The 27,747-nt window shown below is 43.6% G+C and overlaps 1 protein-coding gene across 2 annotated transcripts; it reads left to right on the top strand.

Moving 5' to 3' along the window:
• The first annotated feature begins 6,648 nt into the window (after nt 1-6,648).
• On the top strand, nt 6,649-15,520 carry LOC115192565 (vesicle-trafficking protein SEC22b-B). Of its 2 annotated transcripts, XM_029751212.1 has the most exons (6): nt 6,649-6,919; nt 12,274-12,285; nt 12,479-12,588; nt 12,785-12,945; nt 13,517-13,663; nt 14,587-15,520. In XM_029751212.1, the coding sequence occupies exons 1-6, from the start codon at nt 6,845-6,847 to the stop codon at nt 14,739-14,741; spliced, it is 660 nt and encodes a 219-aa protein (XP_029607072.1). In that variant the 5' UTR covers nt 6,649-6,844; the 3' UTR covers nt 14,742-15,520. The 2 variants fall into 2 exon arrangements, with proteins under 2 accessions (XP_029607072.1, XP_029607073.1); XM_029751213.1 differs by lacking the exon at nt 12,274-12,285.
• Nucleotides 15,521-27,747: the final 12,227 nt, after the last annotated feature.

Raw genomic sequence — 27,747 nt, 5'->3', positions numbered from 1 at the left:
CAGGTGATCACGCAACATCGCTTGGCCTATCTGTGCTGCAGGGAATTTGGCGCGCTCAGTAGTCGAATTGTGACTGTCGTGATGGTACGTCGTGTGATTTCTTTCTTAATATTTTAATCCCTTCATACTAACTATGTCGAGCAAAAAAAGAAAGTGGTCGGACGAATATGTACAATATGGATTCACATGTATAACGGAACGTGATGAGAGTCAGCGTCCTAACTGCATGATTTGCAATGCCAAGTTGAGCAATTCTAGTCTAGCACTGGCAAAACTAAGAGAACACTTCCTTTTAAGCTGCATGGAGATGGACAATACAAGAACACAACGCTCGCTGAATTCAAGGTGAAGAGAGCCAGATTCGATGAAAAGGCTACTCTGCCTGTTCTCGGCTTTGTACCCATCAACAAACCGATCCTCACAGCATCGTATGAAGTTGCTTACCTGATCGCAAAGCAGGGCAAACCACACACCATTGGTGAAACACTCATAAAACCAGCTGTGTTGAAGATGGCGAATATCATGCTGGGAAAAGCGGCTGAAGTTAAGTTATTCCAAATTCCTCTTTCAAATGACACCATTAGCGACAGAATAGAGGACATGAGCAAAGACATCTTGGCTCAAGTAGTTGCAGATCTGATTTCAAGCCCGGCAAAATTCAGCCTTCAACTCGACGAGACCACAGACGTTTCCAATCTAAGCCAGCTTGCTGTATTTGTGCGCTATGTGAAAAACGACGTGATAAAGGAAGATTTTTTATTTTGTAAGCCTCTTACGACAACAACTAAGGCAGCCGATGTGAAGAAACTTGTGGATGACTTCTTCAAAGACAACAATCTTTCGTGGGATATGGTTTCTGCAGTTTGTTCGGACGGAGCTCCAGTCATGCTGGGAAGAAAGTCTGGTTTTGGTGTGCTAGTGAAAGCCGATGCACCACACATCATTGTTACGCATTGTATTCTGCACAGGCATGCGTTGGCAACAAAAACCTTGCCTCCAAAACTGGCAGAAGTATTAAAAATTGTAGTGGAATGCGTGAACTATGTGCGAAATAGTGCTCTGAGGCACCGCATCTTCAGTGAGCTGTGTAAAGAAATGGGCTCTGAATTCGAGGTACTTCTGTACCATTCTAACGTTCGGTGGTTATCCTGGGGACAGGTGCTGAATCGTGTTTTTGCCGTGCGTGTGGAATTAGCCCTGTTTTTGCAAGAGCACCAACATCGTCATGCAGATTGCTTAAAAAATTCTGAGTTCATTCTCATTTTAGCGTACATGGCTGATATCTTCGCAGCTCTCAATCATCTCAATCAACAGATGCAGGGCGGTGGAGTCAACATCATCGAAGCGGAAGAAAACCTGAAGGCTTTTCAAAAAAAGCTACCGTTATGGAAACGACGAACAGAGAACAATAACTTCGCAAACTTTCCCCTGCTGGACGACTGTGTAAGTAAGATCGAAGATGTATCTGGAATCGGAGACATTTCTGTACCCGCGGAACTGAAGCAAGCAATTGCCACGCACTTAGATGAGCTTGCAAAGTCTCTCGACGGATACTTCCCTACAAGAGAGTCATATCCAGCATGGGTGAGACAGCCGTTCACGTTTAGTGTTGAGACAACAGATGTCAATGATGAATACCTCGATGAAATCATTGAAATTCAGCAGAGCCAGGTTCAACAGCAACTCTTCAGAACAACAACGCTCTCAACGTTTTGGTGTCAACAAATGGTAACGTACCCTGTTATTGCTAAGAAAGCTCTGGAGATTTTCATACCGTTTGTTACAACATATCTTTGCGAGCAATCCTTTTCGAGGATGCTGGACATAAAAACGAAGAAAAGGAACAGACTTTGTTGCGAAAATGACATGAGAGTGGCACTTGCCAAGGTGAAGCCGCGCATTTCTGAACTGGTCTCTGAAAGGCAACAGCAGAAGTCACACTGATTTGCAGTAAATATTCATTATTATGTTTTTGTTTTTGTGTGAAAATCATGTTTTAATGGTTTTGTTCTTTGAACACTGATGTTGATGCACGGTTCATTTTGTGCACCAGTAAAATATATACCTATGTTTTGAATTTTATTTTTCCAATTAAGAAGGGTTCGGTGAATGCGCATATGAAACTGGTGGGGGTCAGTACCTCCAACAAGGTTAAGAACCACTGCTCTAGACCCTAACTGCTACAGACCTATATCTATCCTACCCTGCCTTTCTAAGGTCTTCGAAAGCCAAGTTAACAAACAGATTACCGACCATTTCGCATCCCACCGTACCTTCTCCGCTATGCAATCTGGTTTCAGAGCTGGTCATGGGTGCACCTCAGCCACGCTCAAGGTCCTAGTCGATATCATAACCGCCATCGATAAGAGACATTACTGTGCAGCCGCATTCATAGACCTGGCCAAGGCTTTCGACTCTGTCAATCACCACATTCTTATCGGCAGACTCAGCAGCCTTGGTTTCTCAAACGATTGCCTCGCCTGGTGCACCAACTACTTCTCTGATAGAGTTCAGTGCGTCAAATCGGAGGGCCTGTTGTCCAGACCTCTGGCAGTCTCTATGGGGGTGCCTTAGGGTTCAATTATTGGGCCGACTCTTTTCTCTAAATACATCAATGATGTCGCTCTTGCTGCTGGTGAATCTCTGATCCACCTCTACGCAGACGACACCATTCTGTATACTTCTGGACCTTCTTTGGACACTGTGTTAACTACCCTCCAGGCGAGGTTCAATGCCTACAACTCTCCTTCCGTGGCCTCCAACTGCTCTTAAATGCAAGTAAAACCAAATGCATGCTCTTCAGCTGATCGCTGCCCGCACCTGCCCGCCCATCCGGCATCACTACTCTGGACGGCTCTGACTTAGAATATGTGGACAACTACAAATACCTAGGTGTCTGGTTAGACTGTAAACTCTCCTTCCAGACTCACATTAAGCATCTCCAATTCAAAATTAAATCTAGAATCGGCTTCCTATTTCGCAACAAGGCATCCTTCACTCATGCTGCCAAACATACCCTCGTAAAACTGACCATCCTTCCGATCCTTGGCTTCAGCGATGTAATTTACAAAATAGCCTCCAACACTCTACTCAACAAATTGGATACAGTCTATCACAGTGCCATCCGTTTTGTCACCAAAGCCCCATATACTACCCACCACTGCGACCTGTACGCTCTCGTAGGCTGGCCCTCGCTTCATACTTGTCGCCAAACCCACTGGTTCCAGCTCATCTACACGTCTCTGCTAGGTAAAGCCCCGCCTTATCTCAGCTCACTGGTCACCATAGCAGCACCCACCCGTAGCACGCTCCAGCAGGTATATCTCACTGGTCACCCCCAAAGCCAATTCCTCCTTTGGTCACCTCTCCTTCCAGTTCTCTGCTGCTAATGACTGGAACGAACTGCAAAAATCACTGAACCTGGAGACTCATATCTCCCTCACTAGCTTTAAGCACCAGCTGTCAGAGCAGCTCACAGATCACTGCACCTGTATATAGCCCAACTGTAAATAGCCCATCCAACTACCTCATCCCCATACTGTATTTATTTATTTATCTTGCTCCTTTGCACCCCAGTATCTCTACTTGCACATTCATGTTCTGCACATCTACCATTCCAGTGTTTAATTGCTATATTGTAATTACTTCGCCACCATGGCCTATTTATTGCCTTACCTCCCTTATCCTACCTCATTTGCACATGCTGTATATAGACTTTTTCTACTATATTATTGACTGTATGCTTGTTTATTCCATGTGTAACTCTGTTGTTGTTTGTCGAACTGCTTTGCTTTATCTTGGCCAGGTCGCAGTTGCAAATGAGAACTTGTTCTCAACTAGCCTACCTGGTTAAATAAAGGTGAAATAAATAAAAAATAATACAAATAATTACTGTAAGTTTGTAATATTGATAGGCACCAAAATATATAATTTTTTTAAAGTCAATTTCTGCTTGCTACCTGGTATGTCAAATTGCAGTGTGTTTTTTTTGTACATTTACTTTTTTTGTAAATAAACTATGCAATTTATGTATCACACATGCTATCTTATCTCCTTGGTGCTTGAGATGTATTTTCTGAAAATATTTTGGATGTTCAACATTTTGGATGTTTAACACTTTGGATGTTCAACACATAGACCCAGATTATATATTCATGAAAACAGAGTGACCCAAGTCTCTCCAGTATGTGAGTACAGTACAGTGTGTGTGTGTGTGTGTGTGTGCATGCGTGCGAGAGAGTTAGAGAGAGAAAAAGAAAGTGAGCTGCAGTTCCGAGGAATTCATAGTATGACTATTCATAGTATGTTAAAGAATTCTAGTGAAGTAACCCTTTTGGACAACACTATCTGCCACATTATAGAACTCCGGGTTAAGTGAATTATCACTTCTAATCAGCAATCATAGGATTCATTCATGCTCCTTAGATGCCAGGTTAGGGTTACACACACATTTTCTGTCATGATCTATGGACCCCCTGAAGTAGCTTTGGCCACCCCATGTATAAAACTCTAGTTCCACCACTGATGATGAGTGGTACTTTTGATTATCTCTTCATCTCGACAAAACAACTTCTGTTATGTTGTGATCATAAGATCATGAGACAATTGTGCAGGAACTCGGCGTTCCTGCACAACCACAGCGCGTGACAAAATCAACTGTACAAAACCAAAGATATTGATCTGTTTTAGGCAATTGATCTTGTCATCGTGTTGACTATAAACTTTTATACTAACATAACCAATCTGGGGTACAAAGGATGTGTAATTGCACTAAATTTTATGGGGTGAAAATGCAAGCTTGTGTAAGGCAGTAACAAACTGGGAAATTAGTGCAATATAAAATAATGAATATGTAAAAATAATTTAACATGATAGTTTGTTGCCCACTAAAAAACGATTACAAAAATGCTATATTTCTCACTAATTTAACCATTTCGACAGTTTAAAAATGCTGAGTACTAGAGCCTCCATAGTATCTGCAAAGCAGCCTGGACGTTTGACTTCAATACGCTTTGGATTGGTGGATACGTCTCGTTATTTTAATATAGTTTTGAATATTCGATTAGTATTGACATCATCCGCCTGTATTCAATTAAGAGATATGCTACTGTAGCGTGGTTCGTTCTGCGTTGTGTACTTTTATTTAGGACACTGCCACAACTGGAATTCTGATGGTTGAATCATTTTTATTCGACCTGCTCACGAAGAGACAACACACAATATGTTAGCCCTTGGTGCAGTCACAGCTCTCGGGCACCTTGCTAGTTGAAGGTCAGGCAAAAGAGAACAATAAGAGGGTATGTAAGTACAGATAACCCGCGATGGACCAAACCAAAATATACAAAACTTTTACAATTAGGTGTATTTACAATATAGATATCAAAAAAATGTTTGTACACCAAAAAATAACATTAACTATGCAGCTGTAATTAAATAAAGAAAACACATTGAATTATTATTATTGTTATTAATTTATTAACATCCCCTCTTGACCTGGCCTATTTAAACTGTCTTTGTGTGCAACTTGGTGCATAATCTAGGGGAACAACATCACTCTACTACACTACGCTGCTAGCCTCATGTCATGAATATGCGTAGCCATCTCGAGATAACTCCGATAGAAAGTATTTTTTCTCAAAGTTGCCGGGATGTCACGTGTCCTTATCACAGTAAACTCATAACAGTAAGCACTACGAACTTTTATTCAATCAAATAAGCCTTACGTAGGGAAAAATATATTACATTTTTGTTGACCAAATTCGACACATACAAAAACTCCGGTTGGTGAGCGAAAGAAATCAAACGCTGCCACCTGGCGGAGAAGACAGATTTTTGTCCCCATTCTCCCTCTCGCTTCGAGTAACGCGGAACTTTTGAGACACTGCTGTCTGGGATGGACGGTCAGAGATTTGAGTGACATACCCAAAGAACATTTCCGGCCAGTTCAACGCGTCCGGGGGGTTGTCACTAGTTACCACAGCCACAAAATTATAAATATGGCTAAACTCCGCCTATTTCTACAATTGATCTTCTTAAAATCTGATTTTAAACATAACCACACTGCTAACTTCATGCCTAACCCTTAACTTTAAGACCAAAAAGCTCATTTTTGTTTTCATGTGGTAACTAGTGACAACCCGTCCGTAATGTTGGGTTGTCAATCTGTTAGTGCAATAAGGAACCCTTGGGACGTCCATACCCTAAACCTAATCTCAAACCCTACCTAACCATAACCATTTTAAACGTAATCTTCATTGTAGGGACGTTATAAAGATCCCGGAAAACAGACCTTTGTCAATCTAGGGTGCCTTCGTAAACTCTCTGTGGCTATCTACTCCGACTTCAGAGCGCTCTCGTTTCAGCATGCCAGAGCGCAGAATAATTGACGAACGCTCAATACGCGTTGAATATGGCCGGTGTCAGTACAAAAAAAGCGTATTAAAATTGTTGCCAGCAGCACAGTTAGTCACCAACGCTCTAGATAACATGAAAACAGACTAACCAGTTCTGCTAGTGCGAGTAATATGGTGAGAGTGAGGTGTTCTCTCATTTTTTGTCCAAAAGTAGCTAGCTAGCTAACTTTAGTTAGTTTGGCAGTTGTGAGGTCAGAACGCTCGGATCAACCCTACTCCACGTCCAGTGTGCGGTCTGAACGCTCCGAGAGCGAAACACTGAATTTACGAACAGGCAATCTGACAACGCTCTGAATTTACTAACGCCAAGAGCGCACTCTGGCTCTCCAGATTGAATTTACGAACACACCCCTAGCTGCTGTCTGTCATTATAATAGCTTTCACACTGTGGCTAACAACCCTGGTTGAGAATAAAACATTTCAATCCCAAAATGGTGCTGCTGACAATGATCGCTCGGTTGGCGGATGGACTGCCGCTGGCCGCATCAATGCAAGAGGACGAACAGGTTATTATTGATGGTTTTCCCTGTCAATGTCAGATAACATAAGCTATTTTAGCTAGTTAGCTAACACTAGCAATTCAATGTAGCTATCGAACTATTGGAAAATAGCTTGTCAGATAGCTTGCTAGCTAGCTACGTGTGCAATATGTATTTTATAATCTATTCGGTGTCTATCTATGCAGGCCTACTTCATAATAAAACCATATTATTAGCTAGTTGTTTGATTGTGTCCAGATGGATTTATTCCAGCTGTCAGAGTAACAAGCAGCCAAACATAATGGACAGATTTAGTCAGTTTATGTGATGTAGTTAGAGGAAGAGATTAACTATATTTGGGCTTCCGAGTGGCGCAGTGATCTAAGGCACTGCACAGTGGTCTAAGGCAGAGTTTGAGGCGTCACTACAGACACCCTGGTTCGAATCTAGCCTGTATCACAACCGGCCGTGATTGGGAGTCCCATAGGGCGGCGCACAATTGGCCTGGTGTAGGCTGTCATTGTAAATAAGAATTTGTTCTTAACTGACTTGCCTAGTTAAATAAAGGATATATACAGTTGAAGTCGGAAATGTACATACACTTATGTTGGAGTCATTAAAAATCATTTTTCAACCACTCCACAAATTTCTTGTTAACAAACTATAGTTTTGGCAAGTTGGTTAGGACATCTACATAGTGCATGACACAAGTAATTTTTCCAACAGTTGTTTACAGACAGATTATTTCACTTATAATTCAGGGTATCCCAATTCCAGTGGGTCAGAAGTTTACATACACTAAGTTGCCTTTAAACAGCTTGGAAAATTCCAGAAAATGATGTCATGACTTTAGAAGCATCTGATAGGCTAATTGACATCATTTGAGTAAATTGGAGGTGTACCTGTGGATGTATTTCAAGGACTACCTTCAAACTCAGTGCCTCTTCGCTTGACATCATCAGAAAATCTAAAGAAATCAGCCAAGACCTCAGAGAAAAAATTGTAGACCTCCACAAGTCTGGTTCATCCTTGGGAGCAATTTCCAAACGCCTGAAGGTACCACGTTCATCTGTACAAACAATAGTACGCAAGTATAAACACCATGGGACCACACAGCCGTCATACCGCTCAGGAAGGAGATGCATTCTGTCTCCTAGAGATGAACGTACTTTGGTGTGAAAAGTGCAAATCAATCCCAGAACAACAGCAAAAGACCTTGTGAAGATGCTGTAGGAAACAGTTACAAAAGTATCTATATCCACAGTAAAATGAGTCCTATATCGATATAACCTGAAAGGCCGCTCAGCAAGGAAGAAGCCACTGCTCCAAAACCTCCATAAAAATGCCATACTATGGTGTGCAACTGCACATGGGGACAAAGATCATACTTTTTGGAGAAATGTCCTCTGGTCTGATGAAACAAAAATAGAACTGTTTAGCCATAATGACCATCGTTATGTTTGGAGGAAAAATGGGGAGGCTTGCAAGCCGAAGACCTCCATCCCAACCGTGAAGCACGGGGGTGGCATCATCATGTTGTAGGGGTGCTTTGCTGCAGGATGGACTGGTGCACTTCACAAAATAGATGGCATTATGAGGCTGGAAAATGATGTGGATATATTGAAGCAACATCTCAAGACATCAGTCAGGAAGTTAAAGCTTGGTCGCAAATGGGTCTTCTAAATGGACAATGACCCCAAGCATACTTCCAAAGTTGTGGCAAAATGGCTTAAGGACAACAAAATCAAGCTATTGAAGTGGCCATCACAAAGCCCTGACCTGAATCTTACAGAAAATTTGTGGGCAGAACTGAAAAAGCGTGTGTGAGCAAGGAGGCCTATAAAACCTGACTCGGTTACACCAGCCCTGTCAGGAGGAATGGGCCAAAATTCACCCATCTTATTGTGGGAAGCTTGTGGAAGGCTACCCGACACGCTTGACCCAAGTTAAACAATTTAAAGGCAATGGTACCAAATAATAATTGTGTGTATGTGTAACAGTCTAGGTTCCGTCCCTTTCTTCGCCCCAACCTGGGCTCGAACCAGGGCTCGAACCAGGGACCCTTGCACACATCAACAACTGATACCCACGAAGCATCGTTACCCATCGCGCCACAAAAGCCGCGGCCCTTGCAACGCAATGGGAACATCCACTTCAGGTCTCACAACCACTTCAGGTCTTTGTGAGACGCGGTGTGGGTGAACGGAGGAACTCTGCATGTGGTTTCCCACCGTAAAGCATGGAGGAGGAGGTGTGATGGTGTGGGGGTGCTTTGCTGGTGATACGGTCTGTGATTTATTTAGAATTCAAGGCACACTTAACCAGCATGGCTACCACAGCATTCTGCAGCGATACTCAGCCCAAACCAGATGGGATGGCGTGAGACTATAATTAGTTTTTCAACAGGACAATTACCCAACACACCTCCAGGCAGTGTAAGGGCTATTTGACAAAGAAGAAGAGTGATGGAGTGCTGCATCAGATGACCTGGCCTCCACAATCCCCCGACCTCAACCAAATTGAGATGGTTTGGGATGAGTCGAACCGCAGAGTGAAGGAAAAGCAGCCAACAAGTGCTCAGCATATGTGGGAACTCCTTCAAGACTGTTAGAAAAGCATTCCAGGTGAAGCTGGTTTAGAGAATGCCAAGAGTGTGCAAAGCTGTCATCAAGGCAATGGGTGGCTATTTAAAGAATCTGAAATATAAAATACATTTTGATTTGTTTAACACGTTTTTGGTTACTACATGATTCCATGTTTTATTTCATAGTTTTGATGTCCTCACTATTATTCTAGAATGTACAAAATAGTAAAAATGAAGAAAAACCCTTGAATGAGTAGGTGTTCTAGAACTTTTGACCGGTAGTGTACATGTTATTCAAGCATTTCACCCAAACTGCTCACGCGCGGCTGCATACCCTGGTGCTAAAATAAATTGTAAAAAATGTTTACACTTGATGTGCTGCATGTCCACACTCCCATCTCTTCATTGGTTTTTAGGAACATATACCCACATGGGTGATAGAAAGCTGTACTGCGGTCCACACTCCAGTCCAGTTAGTGGTGGTAATACACCTTAAAGCTGGTTGCCAACCGCCATATAAAAAGTCAGAAGATGACTGAAGGGGGAGAGATCACTAGAAACTAACTAGGTTGACCCTTTTATCTGTGGATTCATTATTAGAGTAGAGGACCTTGTGCATTTCAGGTAAAATAAAAAAACTAATTAGCTAGCAACAGCAATCTAGATATCTAAACGGCCCTGAATATTTCATGCATTTCGACGTGACCCAAATTAATATAGTTGGTTCAGAGTTTGTTTTGGTATTTCAACCTGATCGCGTCTGGTGTGGTTGGACAAAATCAACATGTGCGCGATGACGGACACACGTGTAACAGTGTAGGTTCCGTCCCTCTCTTCGCCCCAACCCGGGCTCGAACCAGGGACCCTTGCACGCATCAACAACTGACACCCCACGAAGCATCGTTACCCATCGCGCCACAAAAGCCGCGGCCCTTGCAACGCAAGGAGAACAACCACTTCAGGTCTCAGAGCGAGTGACGTCACCGATTTGAAACGCTATTAGCGCGCACCACCGCTAACTAACTAGCCATTTCACATCGGTTACATATGTAAACTTCTGACCCACTGGGAATGTGATGAAAAAAATGAAAGCTGAAATAAATCATTCTCTCTACCATTATTCTGACATTTCACATTAAAATAAAGTGGTGATCCTAACTGACCTAAGACAGGGAATTTTTACGAGGATTAAATGTCAGGAATTGTGAAAAACTGAATTTAAATGTATTTGGCTAAGGTGTATGTTAACTTCTGACTTCAACTGTGTATATATATATATATATACACACACACACAAAGTATGTGGACACTCCTTCAAATTAGTGAATTTCAGCCACCCATTGCTGACAGGTGCATAAAATCGAGCACACAGACATGCAATCTCCATAGACAAACATTGGCAGTAAAATGGCATTACCGAAGAGGTCAGTGACTTTCAACGTGGCACCTTCATAGGATGTCACCTTTACAACAAATCAGTTAGTAAAATTTCTGCCCTGCTAGAGCTGCCCCGGTCAACTGTAAGCACTGTTATTGTAAAGTGGAAACGTCTAGGAACAACAACGGCTCAGCCGCAAAATGGTAGGCCACACAAGACCACAGAACGGGACTGTCAAGTGTTGAAGTGCGTAAAAATCGTCTGTCCTCGATTGCAACACTTAGTACCGAGTTCCAAACTGCCTCTGGAAGCAACGTCGGCACAATAACTGTTTGTCAGGAGCTTCATGAAATGGGTTTCCATGGCTGAGCAGCCGCACACAAGCCTAAGATCACCATCCGCAATGCCAAGCGTCGGCTGGAGTGGTGTAAAGCTTGCCACCATTGGACTCTGGAGCAATGGAAGTACATTCTCTGGAGTGATGAATCACAGTTCACCATCTGGCAGTCCGGCGGACGAATATGGGTTTGGCGGATGCCTGTGGAGAATGCTACCTGCCCCAATGCATAGTGCCAACTTTAAAGTTTGGTGGAGGAGGAATAATGGTCTGGGTCTGTTTTTCATGGTTAGGCTCCTTAATTCCAGTGAAGGGACTTCTTAACGCTGCAGCATACAATTACATTCTAGATGATTCTGTGCTTCCAAATTTGAGGCAACAGTTTGGGGAAGGCCATTTCCTGTTTCAGCATTACAATGCCCCCGTTCACAAAGCGAGGTCCATACAGAAATGGTTTGTTGTGATCTGTGTGGAAGAACTTGACTGGCCTGCACATAGCCCTGACCTCAACCCCACGAACACCTTTGGGTTGAATTGGAATGCCAACTGCGTGCCCAGCCTAATCGCCCAACCTCACTAATGAATGCTCTTGTGGCAGAATGGAAGCAAGTCCCCGCAGCAATGTTCCAACAGCTAGTGGAAGCCTTCCCAGAAAAGTGGAGGCTGTTATAGCGGCAAAGGGGGGACCAACACTATATTAATGCCCATGATTTTGGAATGAGATGTTCAACGAGCAGGTGTCCACATACTTGTGATCGTGTAGGTAGTGAGTCAAAGATCAATGCTCAATGCAGAACAGCATTTTGTATACTCTGCTGAATGATGTTGTGATAGTGTATCTCCTCTGGTTAATCAAATCGCTAAGTCCATTGAGTAAATTCTGCTCCCTTTAGTTAATTTGCCATTTGTGATGGTCTACTTCATTCATCCTTGTTACTTTCTTGTAGTTGTAGCAAATCAGGCAGCCATGTATTTCTAGGACGTGTAGTATTTCTGAGTTGCAGTAGGCTACATATGAGTCTTGCCACCTGCTTGAAGAACTTTAACACGTTTCCCTTGCTTTCCTATCTGCTCTCCCAAAGGGAAGTGAGAAGGTTGGTCTTTTCTCTGCACTGTAACCAATGTTTGGACATCATACATATTGTTCCTGTGATGTGTTTCTGTGTTTACCATACCCATACCACCCGCTTCTTTGTCGATTTAACATTTATATTGATCCCAATCATTGGTTCAGTGTCCTCTTAAATATGCTTGGTTGCATAATCTTGCTCTGTCCTCTGGGTTTAGTTGGGTCGGGACCTGCAACAGTACCAGAGCCAGGCTAAACAGCTGTTTAGGAAACTCAACGACCAGAGTCCCACACGTTGCACATTAGAGGCTGGCTCCATGTCCTTCCAGTGAGTTCAAACCAGTTAGAGGAAAGACGCCACAGACACTCACACACTCTCTCTTGGCAAAACACTCATTACAATTAACATACCATTAACATACCATTAACATACTTATACCATGCAGTAATAAGCAGGTATCCACTGACTTTTATGCTTCTCAGACACTCCACTCTCATGCTTCCCTTTATGCTTTTCCCAACAGCTACGTCATAGAAAAAGGAGTAGTCTACCTAGTGCTGTCTGAAGCAAGCTTTCACAAAAAACTTGCCTTTGCTTACCTGGAAGACCTGCAGGCAGAGTTCCATGAACAGCACGGGAAGAAAGTCCCCACTGTGTCCCGACCGTACTCCTTCATTGAGTTTGGTGAGATTCAATTAAATATATCATCATTAGAATCCCTACTAACAACCCAACGTTGATTAAAGGTCCAATGCAGCCATTCTTATCTCAATATTAAATTATTTCTGGGTAACAATTAACGACCTTACTCTGTTTTCAATTAAAATTGTCAAAAATAGCTTCTTAGCAAATAGCAATTTCCCAAGCAAGAATTTTGCTACCACTGTCTGGAGGTGGTCTGAGTGGGGAGGGAAAAAATCTAAACTAGCTGTTATTGGCAGACAGGTTTGGAACTCTCTTTCTTATTGGTCTATTAACTAATTTACCGCCTGGTGACGTCACCAGGCAGGCCAAAACTCCATCCCACCACAACAGGCTAACATTAAACGCAGTCTTTTCAAACAGCTCTTACACTAAAATGGCATTAAATTAATTTTCTGAATTGTACAGTAGTATTCCAACCTCGTAGTGTGGAGATATATAAAACATAGGAAAATCATATTTTTGACTGCGATGAACCTTTAAAGGAAACCCTAGCATGAATTATGAAAAAATATGCCATAAATTCCTGCAACGCTTTCCTCTCTGTCGACAGACACCTACATTCAGAAGACCAAGAAGTCGTACATAGACAGCCGAGCCCGCAGGAACCTGGGCAGCATCAACACAGAGCTGCAGGATGTCCAGAGGATCATGGTGGCCAACATTGAGGAAGTGTTGCAACGAGGGGAGGCCTTGTCTGGTAATGTCTGTTTACTTGTCCTTCTTATAGATTTACAGCAATAATCTAGGTCAGGGGTACTGAACTACTATTTGAGAAGGTCTGGTCACACAAATGTCCTCAGTGGCAAAGGTCCGGATGGATATGGTCATTTATCGGCATAGGAACAATCCCCACCGCGCAACCCATCCGACTCAAAACTGTTCAAAATGTTCACACCCCTCTTGTTGGCGAAGACAACTGAAGTTTGCTAACTTCCAAGATCAAGCTTCTTGGTTACAGCAGAGACAATCAGTCTACCCCTGGATCAAGTTCCCTGTTGCCTAAATGTGTTTTGTTTGTCAATTATTATTATTAAGTTACATTTTTATGTGGAAAGAAATAGCACCCCTTGTGTGCACTGCTGGTAATACCATATACCGCAGTCTGGTACAGGAATGGAATGAAGGTATGAACATCTGAATACTGCCCAACCCTACTATCTAAGGTCTGTCAGTGAATGACATAACAAGAGGAAAACTGCCCATACACTATCAAATTTCAAATTGCACCTTGGGGGAGGGGGCCCAAGGTCTGTTTTGACCACCTTTCTGTGTCCGGATCCGGACCACGGTCCGCCAGTTGAGCATGGCTGATGTAGGTCCTCGATGTATAACTGAAACACCTCTATTACACAAACCTTTATCTATGATTCTCTGATGTCTAACTTGGGCAGGGCTTATTCCATTATCATGAATGCACATCATTGCAGCAAAACACATTGTTAAAATGTAAATGATGTTGGGTAGAATTCACAGCTACATACTGTTTGTCAAGTTGTGACAAAGAATAGTGTTTAAGTCACAAGAGGAAGCAGATGCCATTCTCACTTGTGTTAAATGAGGATTTGTTCTGGTTTCTGTTCCCTCTCTTTGCTCACCTGGATCCACTCGCATCACATCCAGCTCTGGACTCCAAGGCCAGTAATCTGTCCAGCCTGTCGAAGAAGTACAGAAGTGATGCCAAGTACCTGAACACTCGCTCCACCTATGCTAAGCTGGCTGCCGGAGGGGTCTTCTTCATCATGCTCATCATCTACGTCCGCTTCTGGTGGCTCTGAGAGAGGAGAGGAGACAGGAGGAGTTGGAGAAGAGCTGATAGGAGTTTAGCTGTGGTCTTACATTCCATCCAATATGGGATCCCTCCTTTTAACACAAGACTGTTGAAGTAAAGACAGACACTGCACGTTATTTTTCCAACTGTCTGTCCATAGATCTATCATGTAATTACAAATGTTATGTTTTATTAACAATTACACAGTCATCCTGTAGTGGTTATGCGTTGGAGTTGAGTGCTTGTATTGCGTGTGAGTTTGTGACAGAGGACATTTTATTTTCCTGTGTGGGTGTTACCAAAACCTGTATGATAACAATTCTTCTCTTATCGATTTAATCGTGTATACTGTGTAGCAGTACAGAAACAATCTACATCATTCTATTTACCCAGAGGACATCATAAGGGCTTTGGCGTTAATAACACTACTGTTATGATGTTGGTTTGGTGGAGATTTCTTAAATGTTAACCAGCTTTACTGGGGTGATCAATCACATTACCTGTGGTATTGGCTGCAGAAATAATATTTCTCATTCACCTTCATCTCCACACTGAGTGGAACAGTTTAACACCAGACATATTCATCGGTTGATGTCTAAAGGGTTAATTTATTTTATTTTGGAAAAAGTTTACACAAGTTGAAGGCTCCATGTAAAAACATGTTTTATCTAGATGAGAACGTAAGCTAGCACATGCTATGTAGCTGGCTTATGCTAATTGTGGCAGGGTTAATGAATTTCAACTTAACTGTTTCATTTGCTATGAATAAAGTGATTTGCACAAAAGTATTTGATTTCTACTAGAGAATACAAAGTTGCTCCCAAATCAGGATCAATAAAGATCAGTGGAGGCTGCTGAGGGGAGGACGGCTCATAATAATGGCTGGAATGGAGTCAATTTGTTCTTAAATTACTTGCCTAGTTAAATAAATAAAAATGGAATGGTATCATACACATCAAAGACATGGTTTCCATGTGGTTGATACCACTCCATTCCAGACATTATATTGCTGTCCTCCCCTCAGCAGCCTCCACTGATGTACATATTATACAGTACTAATAGAAACTGTTGTGTTCCTGCCCGGTGCTGTACTTGTTCATGAACTTTGGACACATAGCCAGTAGTGGTCCTTACTTACCACCAGGTCAAAGTCAGACCTCTAAATGCATAAGAGGAAGATGTGTCAACAGCTCAGTTTTCTAAATAAGGGACCTATAGTGAGGTGATGCATTCAAATCGTTATGTTTGTTTAAAAGGACCAACTACTGGAAGGCCTCCTGGTTCATACATCAGCTCTTCAAGCTATGCCTATCCCAGCCAGCAGCTGGTGTCCTTTGCTTATGATAATCTTGCAACTGAAAATGGCAAACTCTTGCAGCTTGAAACACTGTTGCGGCAAAGACGTTTGCTGCAAAAAATCAAAGGGTAGTAATGGCTGGAAAATATATACTGCTGCTTCTGGGGTAGAACAAAAAAAACACTAAATGCACTACATACATTTAGAAAGTACTGCAGCCTGTTTCTGCTGACATAGTTTGAACAGGAAGTGGGCATAGCAGAAATGAGAAGCAGCAGAGGGTAGCGTCAACTAAGATGGTTTTGGATAAATTAAGATGTCCCACTCAAGCCGTTTACCACTGACAAAAATGCTCACAGTTCCGGTCTGCTTAAAGGGTGGCTCTCCCATAGGCACCAATGCATTAGCAGCTGGGTCTGGTCTGCTTAGTTCATTGACTGTATATGAACCAGAATAAAGGAGTGAGTGTGATGCCTCGCTTTCTTCTCCGTCTCTGGCATCAATAGCGTGCAGAGCTAACCACAGGGCACAGCCTAACCTTTTCACCTCTCATCTTCAAGGGATACACATCTTCAAGGGAAGTGTGTGTGACTAACCTTGTAGTGACAAACTAGCTCTTATCATATCCAAGAGTCTTCACAGGAAGGACATGTCAGATATTTTTATTTATTTAACTAGGCGAGTGATTTAAGAACAAATTATTTACAATGACGGCCTACCCCAGCCAAACCCTAACCTGGTCGATGCTGGGCCAATTGTGCACCGCTCTATGGGACTCCCAATCACGGCCAGTTGTGATACAGCCTCAAATCGAACCAGGGTCTGTAGTGACGCCTCTAGCACTGAGTTGCAGTGCCTTAGACCACTGCGCCACACGGGAGCCAAATGATGCTGATGTTACTTAATGGACTCAAATTGATAACACACAGCCTGCAGTCATCACTATAGTAATCATTATTCTAGTCTGTGTTACATTGCTGGGATCAGCCCATATGCTTCATATGAGCACTTGAGAGAGTAAATTAATGCATTGTTTGGTTTTCGACCCAGGCATAATGGGTCCCATGTCATCCAAAAAAAAGTCCACTTTCACAGTAAGAATCTCATACCATCGGTCAAGCATGGTGGTGGTAGTGTGATGGTTTGGGGATGCTTTGCTGCCTCAAGACCTGGACGACTTGCCTTAATAGAAGGAACCATGAACTCTGCTCTATCAGAGAATTCTACAAGAGAATGTCAGGCCATCTGTCTGTGAGCTGAAGCTGAAGTGCAGCTGGGTCATGTAGTAAGACAATGATCCAAAACACACAATCAAGTCTACATGAAAATGGCTAAAAAGCAACAAATTTGAAGTTTTGGAATGGCCGAGTCAAAGTCCAGACCTAATCCCAATTGAGATGTTGTGGCAGGACTTGAAACCCACAAATGTCGCTGAGTTAAAGCAGTTCTGCATGCAAGACTGGGTCAAGATTCCTCCACAGCGATGTGAGAGTCTGACTAACAACTACAGGAAGCATTTGGCTGCAGTCATTGCAACTTAAAGTGGCACAGTTATTGAGTGTAAGGGGGCAATTACTTTTTCACACGGGAATTGGGTGTTGCATGACTTTGTTAATTAAGTAAATAAAATAAGTATACGTTTTGTTTGTTATTTGTAAACACAGGTTCCCTTTATCTGATATTAGGTTTTGGTTGAAGATCTGATAACATTCACTATCAAAAATATGCAAAAATAGAGAAAATCAGAAAGGGGGCAAATACTTTTTCACGGTACTGTATGTGACTTACTGATAGTCACTCAATTAGCCCATGTCAGTAAAAAAAATGTTGATTGGTAAATTATTCTAGTTAGTCTAGCCAGCTATCTAAACTTGTAGTAATCATGGCTGAATTACCGACAGTGCACGGAGGGCATGTGCTCAAATTCAGGAAATAAACTTAAATAACAATTCAAAATTTGCAAAAACTGCTTTTATTTTCAATGGCTTCTCAATAAACTGAGGAGTAGAAGCTATTTATTTAAAACATTTTTTTAATTAAAAAAAAAATTAGAATCACTTCCTGATTGACTGCCTTCAATTCTAATTGGCTCCAGCCCTGGTGCCCAGGGGCCCTGACCTCACTCTTACTCATATATCATATTAACATGGCATGAGTCATGGCAAAATGTGAAGGGAAATTAGCTTTAAAACGGACCTTTTGTTAATAAAATACTTATTCTGCTAACAGATCCCTATGTATGTTTTAAATGATAGTTTTTAATCCCGGGGGTGAGTTAATGTGTAGCAGCTAATCATATAGCTAATAGGCTATGTGTTTGTAGATCGCTGAATGAAGCTACTGTGACATTCTGAGTAAAACAAATCTAATTGTGATGTCGTATGGACATCAAACTCAGCCCCAAAACCATGTTATTTGGTTTAGGGATTCTAGAAGAAGAATAGTGCCCACGTATGTAGTGGAGGTCGTTTGGTGAACTACACTGACATAAGTAAACCATCAGTGTGCTAATTTTGGTCTCCAATCTCAAGTTTGTGCATTTATTGTATGTTCAAGATCCCAGACGTTTATGCAGAGTGTGACTACTGAAGGATCTCTTTGGTATAACGGAGGTGAGATTCCTACTGTTCCTAGGTGAGGCTCACTTAAACCCTGCCTACACTAACTCATTCCAGCTCACCTGTGCTATGGTTGGGGAGTTGGTCAACCAGCTCAAGGCTGGCCTCTCAGTGGCAATGCAGGCCAGCTCGGGTAGATTCTCCCCCATAATGTTAGATGGTGATGATGCTGGTGGATTAGCAGCAGGCAGGGAGATGGTACATGTGGTCTCGGTCCAGCTACAGACACTAATGCACAGCTTTGATGGAAAGGCTGAGCCAAGGTAGTGTGTGAACATGATTAAGCCTCTAATGGACCCTTTGACCAATGAGTTCCTTAATGTCATTGTGGAGAGTATGGACATAATGGCAGAGAACTTCAATGTTCTTTTGGATTTAACCAAGAAGATTAAAATCTTGGGGTCTCATTTTCTATCTAAACTTCAACCTGAACTTGATGTTTCACCTGGAAAAGAAGAGCCCACGCACTCTCTCAAAGACTCTGGATCCTATACCAGTGCGGTGTCCAGAATCTTCAGAATCTCTCTAGCCCTGACTTCCAGTCTAACGCCCTTGCAGCGGTGAGCACCATACTTATGAGGAAGGTCAGCAGCTCTTCTGGTGTGCTTATTTCCTGAAGGCATTCTTGTGTTGCTCCCATAGTTCTAATGCCTGTAACCTCCACAACCAAAGGGATTATTAATACATTTATGGGAGACGTGGAGGCCATAGCACAGTCATGTGAAGCATGTGATGAGCCAGCTTCTCTCAATAACCAAGAGACAGAGTTTTCACAGAGGAGTGTCTTCTCTGCAGCCCACAGAGTCTATGGCCGTATGGACTTCCTTACACTTTTTGCTCCAGACCAAGGCATGGCTAAAGATGCTCCTCTTCAGGAGTTTTCAGACACTCTGCAAAAGGACGTTTCCACTGGTGAGGAACAATTACCCACCACCCAACTCAGTAGAGTTCCCAGTGAGAGCCAACCTTTACCAGCTATCTGTCTTCCTGATCTAGACAACAGACATCAAGAGGTGCACAGCAGCCTTGTGAACATCTTTAAGACAGAGGTCTCAAAAGTGGAGAGCAAATCTTCAGCAGTAGCAAGTTCCCTTGGTTGGTTTGTGGATGGTGTTGTCACTGTTTCCCAGTCCCCCTCAACCTTTCAGGACTTGAGTCTTCAATTTTCTGAGCTGAGCTCAGGAGAGAGTGTAATATTCACACAGTCATCGGCTAGTCTGTGTCAGAGCAATCAAATTCCTCTAGCAAGAAATTCCAGGCAAAAGAGGCTATTAGTAAAGTGCTTATGACATCGAGTAATTTCCTTATTATGCAGGATAGCCATACTAGTCTTCAGGAAGGTCTTCGGACTGGGAGAAGACAAGGATATCATCAATGTAGATGAAGACGAACCGGTTCAGCATGTCGCGGAGAACGTCATTTACCAGAGCCCGGAACACAACAGGGGCGTTGGTGAAGCCAAAGGGCATGACCAGATATTCATAGTGGCCGCTGGCTGTGTTGAAGGCGGTCTTCCACTCGTCCCCCTCTCGTATCCGCACCAAGTGGTAGGCGTTACGTAGATTCAGCTTGGAGAACACAGTTGCCCCCTGGAGCGGCTCGATGGCCGAGGAAATGAGTGGTAGTGGATAACGGTTCTTAACAGTGATACCATTGAGTCCCCGGTAGTCAATGCACAGGCGCAGGGTCTTGTCCTTCTTTTCCACGAAGAAGGACCCTGCGCCAGCGGGAGAGTAAGAGGGACGGATAAATCCAGTAGCTAGGGAGTCCCAAATGTAGTCCTCCATAGCCATGGTTTCAGCTCCCGACAGCTAGTACAGACGCCCCTGGGGCGGCGTGGTGCTAGAGAGAAGGTCAATCCCACAGTCATAGGGACAGTGCGGCGGAAGGGAAGTGGCCCGGGACTTGCTGAACACCTCCCAGAGATCCTGGTATTCCGCGGGAATGGCGGAGAGAGAACCACCTCCGAGGATCCAGGAAGATGTCCCGGGGCAGGTTGCACCGACTTCAGACAATGGGCGTAGCAGGACAGACTCCAGTCCATGATGGCACCTGTAGACCAGTTGTTGAGTGGGTTGTGTCACCGGAACCAGTAGACTCCCAAAACCAAGGGGATCTGGGGGGACTTGATGAGCAGGAACTGAACGGTCTCACTGTGATTCCCTGACACCTGTAGGTTGATGGGAGTGGTGTTATGGGTAACACAACCTATAGAGCGCCCGTCCAACCCTCTAACATCCACGGGAATGGGGATGTTCAGCTTGGAAGCCAGTGTGGCGTCCAAAAAGCTCTATTCGGCCCCAGAGTCAATGAGGACCCAGAGAGATTTGGACTGGTTTCCCCAAAACAGAATGACATGAAAAGGGATGCGAGTAAGGGAAGCTTTTACCGGCCACGAGGACACAAAATGAACGAAAGTCCCGCAATAGAGACAGCTCCTTGTGCTGATCCAGTGTTGCCGTTCTGCTGGCAACAGCCCAGCCCTGCCTAGTTGCATGGGCTCGGGAAACAGTGTCTTGGCCCTCCTCGGTGACTCTTGAGGAAGGTTGGGAAATCTCGGGTGCTCTCGGCCATGGGACCATTGGGGACTTCCGGAATGACTCGGAGGCGAGTCACACACTCTCCACTGCCAACGTACGGAAATCCACCGCATAGTCAGCCACAGTGCGGGCATCTTCTCTCCCGGAGATCGGGGCATCAAAGACCTTCCTCACCTCTCCCACGAACCCCTCCAGGCTCGCGCATATGGCCAGCTGCTGTTCCCATACGGCAGTAGCCCAGGTCAAAGCCCTTCCAGACATCAGCGTGATGAGGTAGGCTATTTTAGAGTGATCCGAGGGAAAGGAGGAGGGCTGAAGCTCAAAAATGAGGGCACACTGAGCTAAAAAACGCCCGACAGGTGCTCGGCTCTCCATTAAAGTGTTCCGGAGGAGGTAACCAGGGCTCCCGGGAAGGTGGAATGGCCGGTTGGGCGGCGCTGCTAACCGCCGAGTTGCTGAGGGGCAGTGGGGTTACCACCGTGGCAGGCTGCCTCCCAGATGACTTGCGGAATTGCTCCAGCAGCATGTCCAACGCCTGGTCATGGCGCTCAGCCAACAATTGGACCCCCTCCATCAACACACAAAGCAATTCATCGTGCCTACCAATGGAGGCTCCTTGGGAGGAGATGGTGTTGCTCAGCTGGTCCGGGTCTGCTGGGTCAGTCATGACCAGTTCGTACTATCAGGTATGAAGGTAAGACCCAGATGCAGACCACGTCAAATAAACAACAGTTTAATATTCCAACAGGGGCAGGCAATAGACAGGTCAAGGCAGGCAGGGGTCAGTAAACCAGAGGTGGGGCAAAGGTATCGGGTGGCAGGCAGGCTCAGGGTCAGGGTAAGGCAGAGGTCGGTAATCCAGAGGGGAGCAAAGGTACAGGTCGGCAGGAAAGCTCAAGGTCAGGGGTAGGCAGAGTGGTCAGGCAGGCTCGGAATCAGGACAGGCAAGGGTCAAAACCAGGAGGGCGAGAAAAGAGAGACTGGAAAAAGCAGGAGCTGATACACAAAACGCTAGTTGACTTGAACAAACAAGATGAACTGGCAACAGACAAACAGAGAACACAGGTATAAATACACAGGGGATAATGGGGAAGATGGGCGACACTTCGAGGGGGCTGGAGACAATCACAAGGACAGGTGAAACACATCAGGGTGTGACACAACTAGTCTAAAGAAGGACAGTTTTATTGCTTCTTTAATAAGCACAACAGTTTTCAGCTGTGCTAACATAAGTGCAAAATGGTTTTCTAATGATCAATTAGCCTTTTAAAAGGATAAACTTGGATTAGCTAACACAACGTGCCATTGGAACACAGGAGTGATGGTTGCTGATAATGGGCCACTGTACGCCTATGTAGATAGATATTCCATTAAAAATCAGCCGTTCCCAGCAACAATTGTCATTTACAACATTAGCAATGTCTACACTGTATTTCTGATGTGATGTGTTATGTTATTTTAATGGACAAAAAATGTGCTTTTCTTTCAAAACAGGGACATTTCTAAGTGAACTCAAACTTTTGAATGGTAGTGTATATGTTTTCTATGTTTGTGGATTACCCAGTTAAAGATTTCACCAAGACCCACAACCTCAGGGGCAGCGTTTGTCAGCAGAAATTGAAATTACAGAGTGCATTGGATTGATGAAGTAGGTCTATGGGTAATGGATGCTAGGCTCGAAAAATAAGGTGATGTGATGTATAAACATTACTGTGAACATACCTATTAGGTGAGGTGGGACTCTGGGGAGGTCACCTCACTCCTCAGGTTCAGCCCAAGGATACAAGCCAGTGCTGGCAGCAGAATCTTGAGGACCGTCTGAGTCACAATCTTAATTATCTTCAGGCACATTATGGAGAGCTGTCGCCAACAAACATTATAGTGTTTTGTCAATAGCTCAAATAAGTCTAGTCTCTCTGATTAAACCCTTTTCCCCATATAATGCACTACTTTTGACCAGAACCCTAAATGAAGAGACATATTATTATTCATGACATGCTGGATCACTCTTCATTGGCTGGATAAGAAAATAAACATATTTTAGTTTGTGTTCACTGCTGTTAAAGAAGTTACGGAGTCACCAGATAGCCATTAGGTAGAACAAAGGCTGCTGCTTTGGCTACTCTTCCTGGGATCCAGCAAAATTAAGGCAGTTTATACAATTTTAAAACATTACAATACATTCACAGATTTCACAACACACTGTGTGCCCTCAGGCCCCTACTCCACCACTACCACATATCTACAGTACTAAATCCATGTGTATGTATAGTGCGTATGTTATCGTGTGTGTGTGTGTGTGTGTGTGTGTGTGTGTGTGTGTGTGTGTGTGTGTGTGTGTGTGTGTGTGTGTGTGTGTGCCAATGTTTGCTTCACAGTCCTCGCTGTTCCATAAGGTGTTTTTTTATCAGTTTTTTAAATCTAATTTTACTGCTTGCGTCAGTTACTTGATGTGGAATAGAGCTCTATGTAGTCATGGCTCTATGTAGTACTGTGTGCCTCCCATAGTCTGTTCTGAACTTGGGGACTGTGAAGAGACCTCTTGTGGCATGTCTTGTGGGGTATACATGGGTGTCTGAGCTGTGTGCCAGTAGTTTAGACAGACAGCTCGGTGCATTCAACATGTCAATACCTCTCATAAATAAAAGTAGTGATGAAGACAATCTCTACTCCACTTTCAGCCAGGAGAGATTGACATGCATATTATTAATATTAGCTCTCTGTGTACATCCAATGGCCAGCCGTGCTGCCCTGTTCAAGCCAATTGCAATTTTCCTAAGTCCTTTTTTGTGGCAGATGATGCATTTGTTGTTGGCTTATGGTTAGAGTTAGGGGTACAGTTAAAGTGAGGGTTAAGGTTGTGTGTAGTGACTGTTGTTGTTTTATGTGAGTTTTTTTTATATATATTTTTTTATTTCATCTTTATTCAACCAGGTAGGCCAGTTAAGAACAAGTTCTCATTTACAACTGCGACCTGGCCAAGATAAAGCAAAGCAGTGCGACACAAACAACAACACAGAGTTACACATGGAATAAACAAACATACAGTTAATAATACAATAGAGGAAGTATATATACAGTGTGTGCAAATGAGGTAAGATTAGGGAGTTATGGCAATAAATAGGCCGTAGTGGCGAAATAATTACAATTTAGCAATTAAACACTGGAGTGATAGATGTGCAGAAGATGAATGAGCAAGCAGAGTGAAAGACAGGGGATGTAGTCATCAGGTAGACTTCTCAGGAAGTTGAGGAGGACTGGAGCACAGCCTTTCTCTATATTAAGAGAAGGCATTATAGTCCTCTGAGCCTCCTTCTCCAGCTGCTCAATGATAGACCTCCGGTCCTCGAAGCAACACCGGTGTTGAAATCTTAACTTTCTCTCTTCGCCTTATTTCCTTCACTTGCACTGACTTGATAGCACTGGACGGCATAAGGCAATTTACCCACCTGCTAATTGTGGTAGTACTAATAGCTCTGTTAAAAACACGTCCGTGAACTGTCCCCAGACTCAATGAACTGAGCTGTCATTATCCTTAACATAACTACACACGACGTCACAATTAAAATATGTCTAGACGCATTGTCAATGTCATCAGAACACAAGTCTTTGATTTTGAGAGCCTGATCCTACTAAATTTGAACATGTCCAGTTTTGTGCTTGTTAATATCAGGCACTCTCCTCCTGCTCTTATGCATCAACCTCATTCTCGTCATCTCCACGTGCAAAAAGTGACACGCACAGCACTGCATGGCTCCCATCAAATAGCCAATCCACTCCATGTAAGGCTTACCTAGTTGATCACATTTTATAGGTCAACTCTTGAATTAAAAATACATTTAAACGGTAGCCCCGCCACTTGGTTATAGACTTAAAGCTGAGGGGTGCGCCTGGAGAAGTGTAGCATAACAACTCTCAAATGGTGGAGCCATTTGACCACCATATAAACATGTTTTAAGATGGGATTTAAATGATAAACATCTGTAAATATCACAGCAGTGGGCCTTCTATAGCCTATCTGTAGCAATTAAGATCAGTAAAGCAGTGCCTCTTTACGTTCAGTAGGCCTAGGTCTACCTGTTTGCGGCGTGGTTCCACATTCCCTTTGATTAAGCCAGTGAAACCAGCTCAGGCGTGGTCCACTTGCTCCATTGTAGACACTGTTATTCTTGGATTTTTTTCAACCTTGGCATGGTCAAATAACTCAAGCATAGATTGGTAACTTTTTTTCTAATTTGGCACACAGAAACTAGGAGGCCTTGAGTAACTTGGTCAAAAATAACTACATGTATTGGCCTATACGTCGCACTGTTATAAGCAGTCATCCCGAAGAACACAGTGGCCTCCATCATTCTTAAATGGAAGAATTTTGGAACCACCAATACTTCCTAGAGCTAGCCGTCTGGCCAAGCTGAGCAATTGGGGGAGAAGGGCCTTGGTCAGGGAGGTGACCAAGAACCCGATGGTCACTCTGACAGAGCTCCAGAGTTCCTCTGTGGAGATGGGAGAACCTTCCAGAAGGACAACCATCTCTGCAGCACTCCACCAATCAGGCCTTAATGGTAGAGTGGCCAGACAGAAGCCACTCCTCAGTAAAAGGCACATGATAGCCCGCTTGGAGTTTGCCAAAAGGCATCTAAAGGACTCTCAGACCATGAGAAACAAGATTGAACTCTGGCCTGAACGCCAAGTGTCACATCTGGATGAAACCAGGCATGATCCCTAGGGTGAAGCATGGTGGTGGCAGCATCATGCTGTGGAGATGTTTTTCAGCGGCAGGGACTGGGAGACTAGTCAAGATCAGGGAAAGATGAACGGAGCAAAGTACAGAGAGATCTTTGATGAAAATCTGCTCCAGAGCGCTCAGGACCTCAGACTGGGGCGAAGGTTCCCCTTCCAACAGGACAACGACCCTAAGCACACAGCCAAGACAATGCAGGAGTGGCTTTGGGACAAGTCTCTGAATGTCCTTGAGTTGCCCAGCCACTCTCCGAACATTTCTGGAGAGACCTGAAAATAGCTGTGCAGCGATGCTCCCCATCCAACCTGACAGAGCTTGAGAGGATCTGCAAGGAACAATGGGAGAAACTCCCCAAATACAGGTGTGCCAAGCTTGTCGGGTCATACCCAAGAAGACTTGAGGCTGTAATCGCTGCCAAAGGTGCTTCAACAAAGTATCTGGATCTGAAAACTTATGTACATTTGATATTTCCTTTTAGATTTTTTATAAATTTGCAAAAATTTCTAAAAACCTGTTTTTACTTTGTCATTATGTAGTATTGTGTTTAGATTGATAAGTAAAAAAAAAAAACGATTGAATCAATTTTACAATAAGGCTGTAACGTAACAAAATGTAGGAAAAAGTCAAGGGGTCTGAATACTTTCCGAATGCACTGTAATGAGTTTAAGAATGATTACCTGCTGCATTCAAATATAACCAACCTATAGCACTAGACCAAACTTCACTTGCGTCATCCTTGTGGTATTGAAAGATTAAAATATATATTTTTTTATCACATGCTTCATAAACAACAGTTGTAGATCAACAGTGAAATGCTTACTTACGGGCCCTTCCCAACATTGCAGAGAGAAAAAAATATAAAATAATATATTAAAAATAATAACACGAGGAATAAATACATAGTCTGTCACGTCCTGGCCAGTATAAGGGTTAATTGTTATTGTAGTTTGGCCAGGACTTGGCAGAAGGTATTCGTTTTATGTGGTTCGTGGTGGTGTGTTTGTGGAAGGGGCATTTGATTTAAGTATTCCGGGGTGTTTGGGCACTGTTTGATTTTCATGTATTCTATGTTTAGTCTAGTGTGCCTGTTTCTATGTTTGGTTAATTGGGGTTGGGACTCTCAGTTGAAGGCAGGTGTTGTCTATTTGCCTTTGATTGAGAGTCCCATATATTAGGGTGTGTTTGTGATTTGGGGGAGATTGTTCCGTGTATTGCGTCAAGCCTTACAGGACTGTTTATTGTCGGTGTGTTTCTTTTTGTATACGTGTTTATTTTGGGTTTGCCTTCTTTCCATATAATAAAGAAGATGAGTATACACATACCTGCTGCGTTTTGGTCTCATCACTACGACAAGCGTGACAGAATCTCCCACCAAACCAGGACCAAGCAGCAGAGGAAGGAGCAGAGGGAATTTGAGTTGGACTATGGTGAGAGATGGACTTGGGAGGAGATCTTGGGGGGAGAAGGCTCCTACACTTGGGAGGAGATCCAAGCAGGAAAGGATCGCCTTCCATGGGGACAGGTGGTAAGAGAGAGGGAGGGAAGGCGAAAGGCTGGTATGGACCGGGAACGTTTCCGAGGAACACGACTGACGTTGAAGCACGAGAGGCACCCCCAATAATTTTTTTTGGGGGGGGCACACGGGTAGTTTGGCTAGGCCAAGGAAGAGCCAGAAGCCAACTACCCGTGGTTATATGGAGGAGCGTATGAGGTGGAGGGCGCCAGGTTTCGCTGAAGAGCGCACTATCTCACCCATACGCACGCACAGTCCGGTGCGCATTATTCCAGCCCCTCGCAGGTGCCGTGCTAGAGCGGGC

The sequence above is a fragment of the Salmo trutta genome, chromosome 4 (genome assembly GCF_901001165.1).
Source record: "Salmo trutta chromosome 4, fSalTru1.1, whole genome shotgun sequence".
Taxonomy (NCBI): domain Eukaryota; kingdom Metazoa; phylum Chordata; class Actinopteri; order Salmoniformes; family Salmonidae; genus Salmo; species Salmo trutta.
This window is presented reverse-complemented; position numbering and strand designations above follow the sequence as displayed.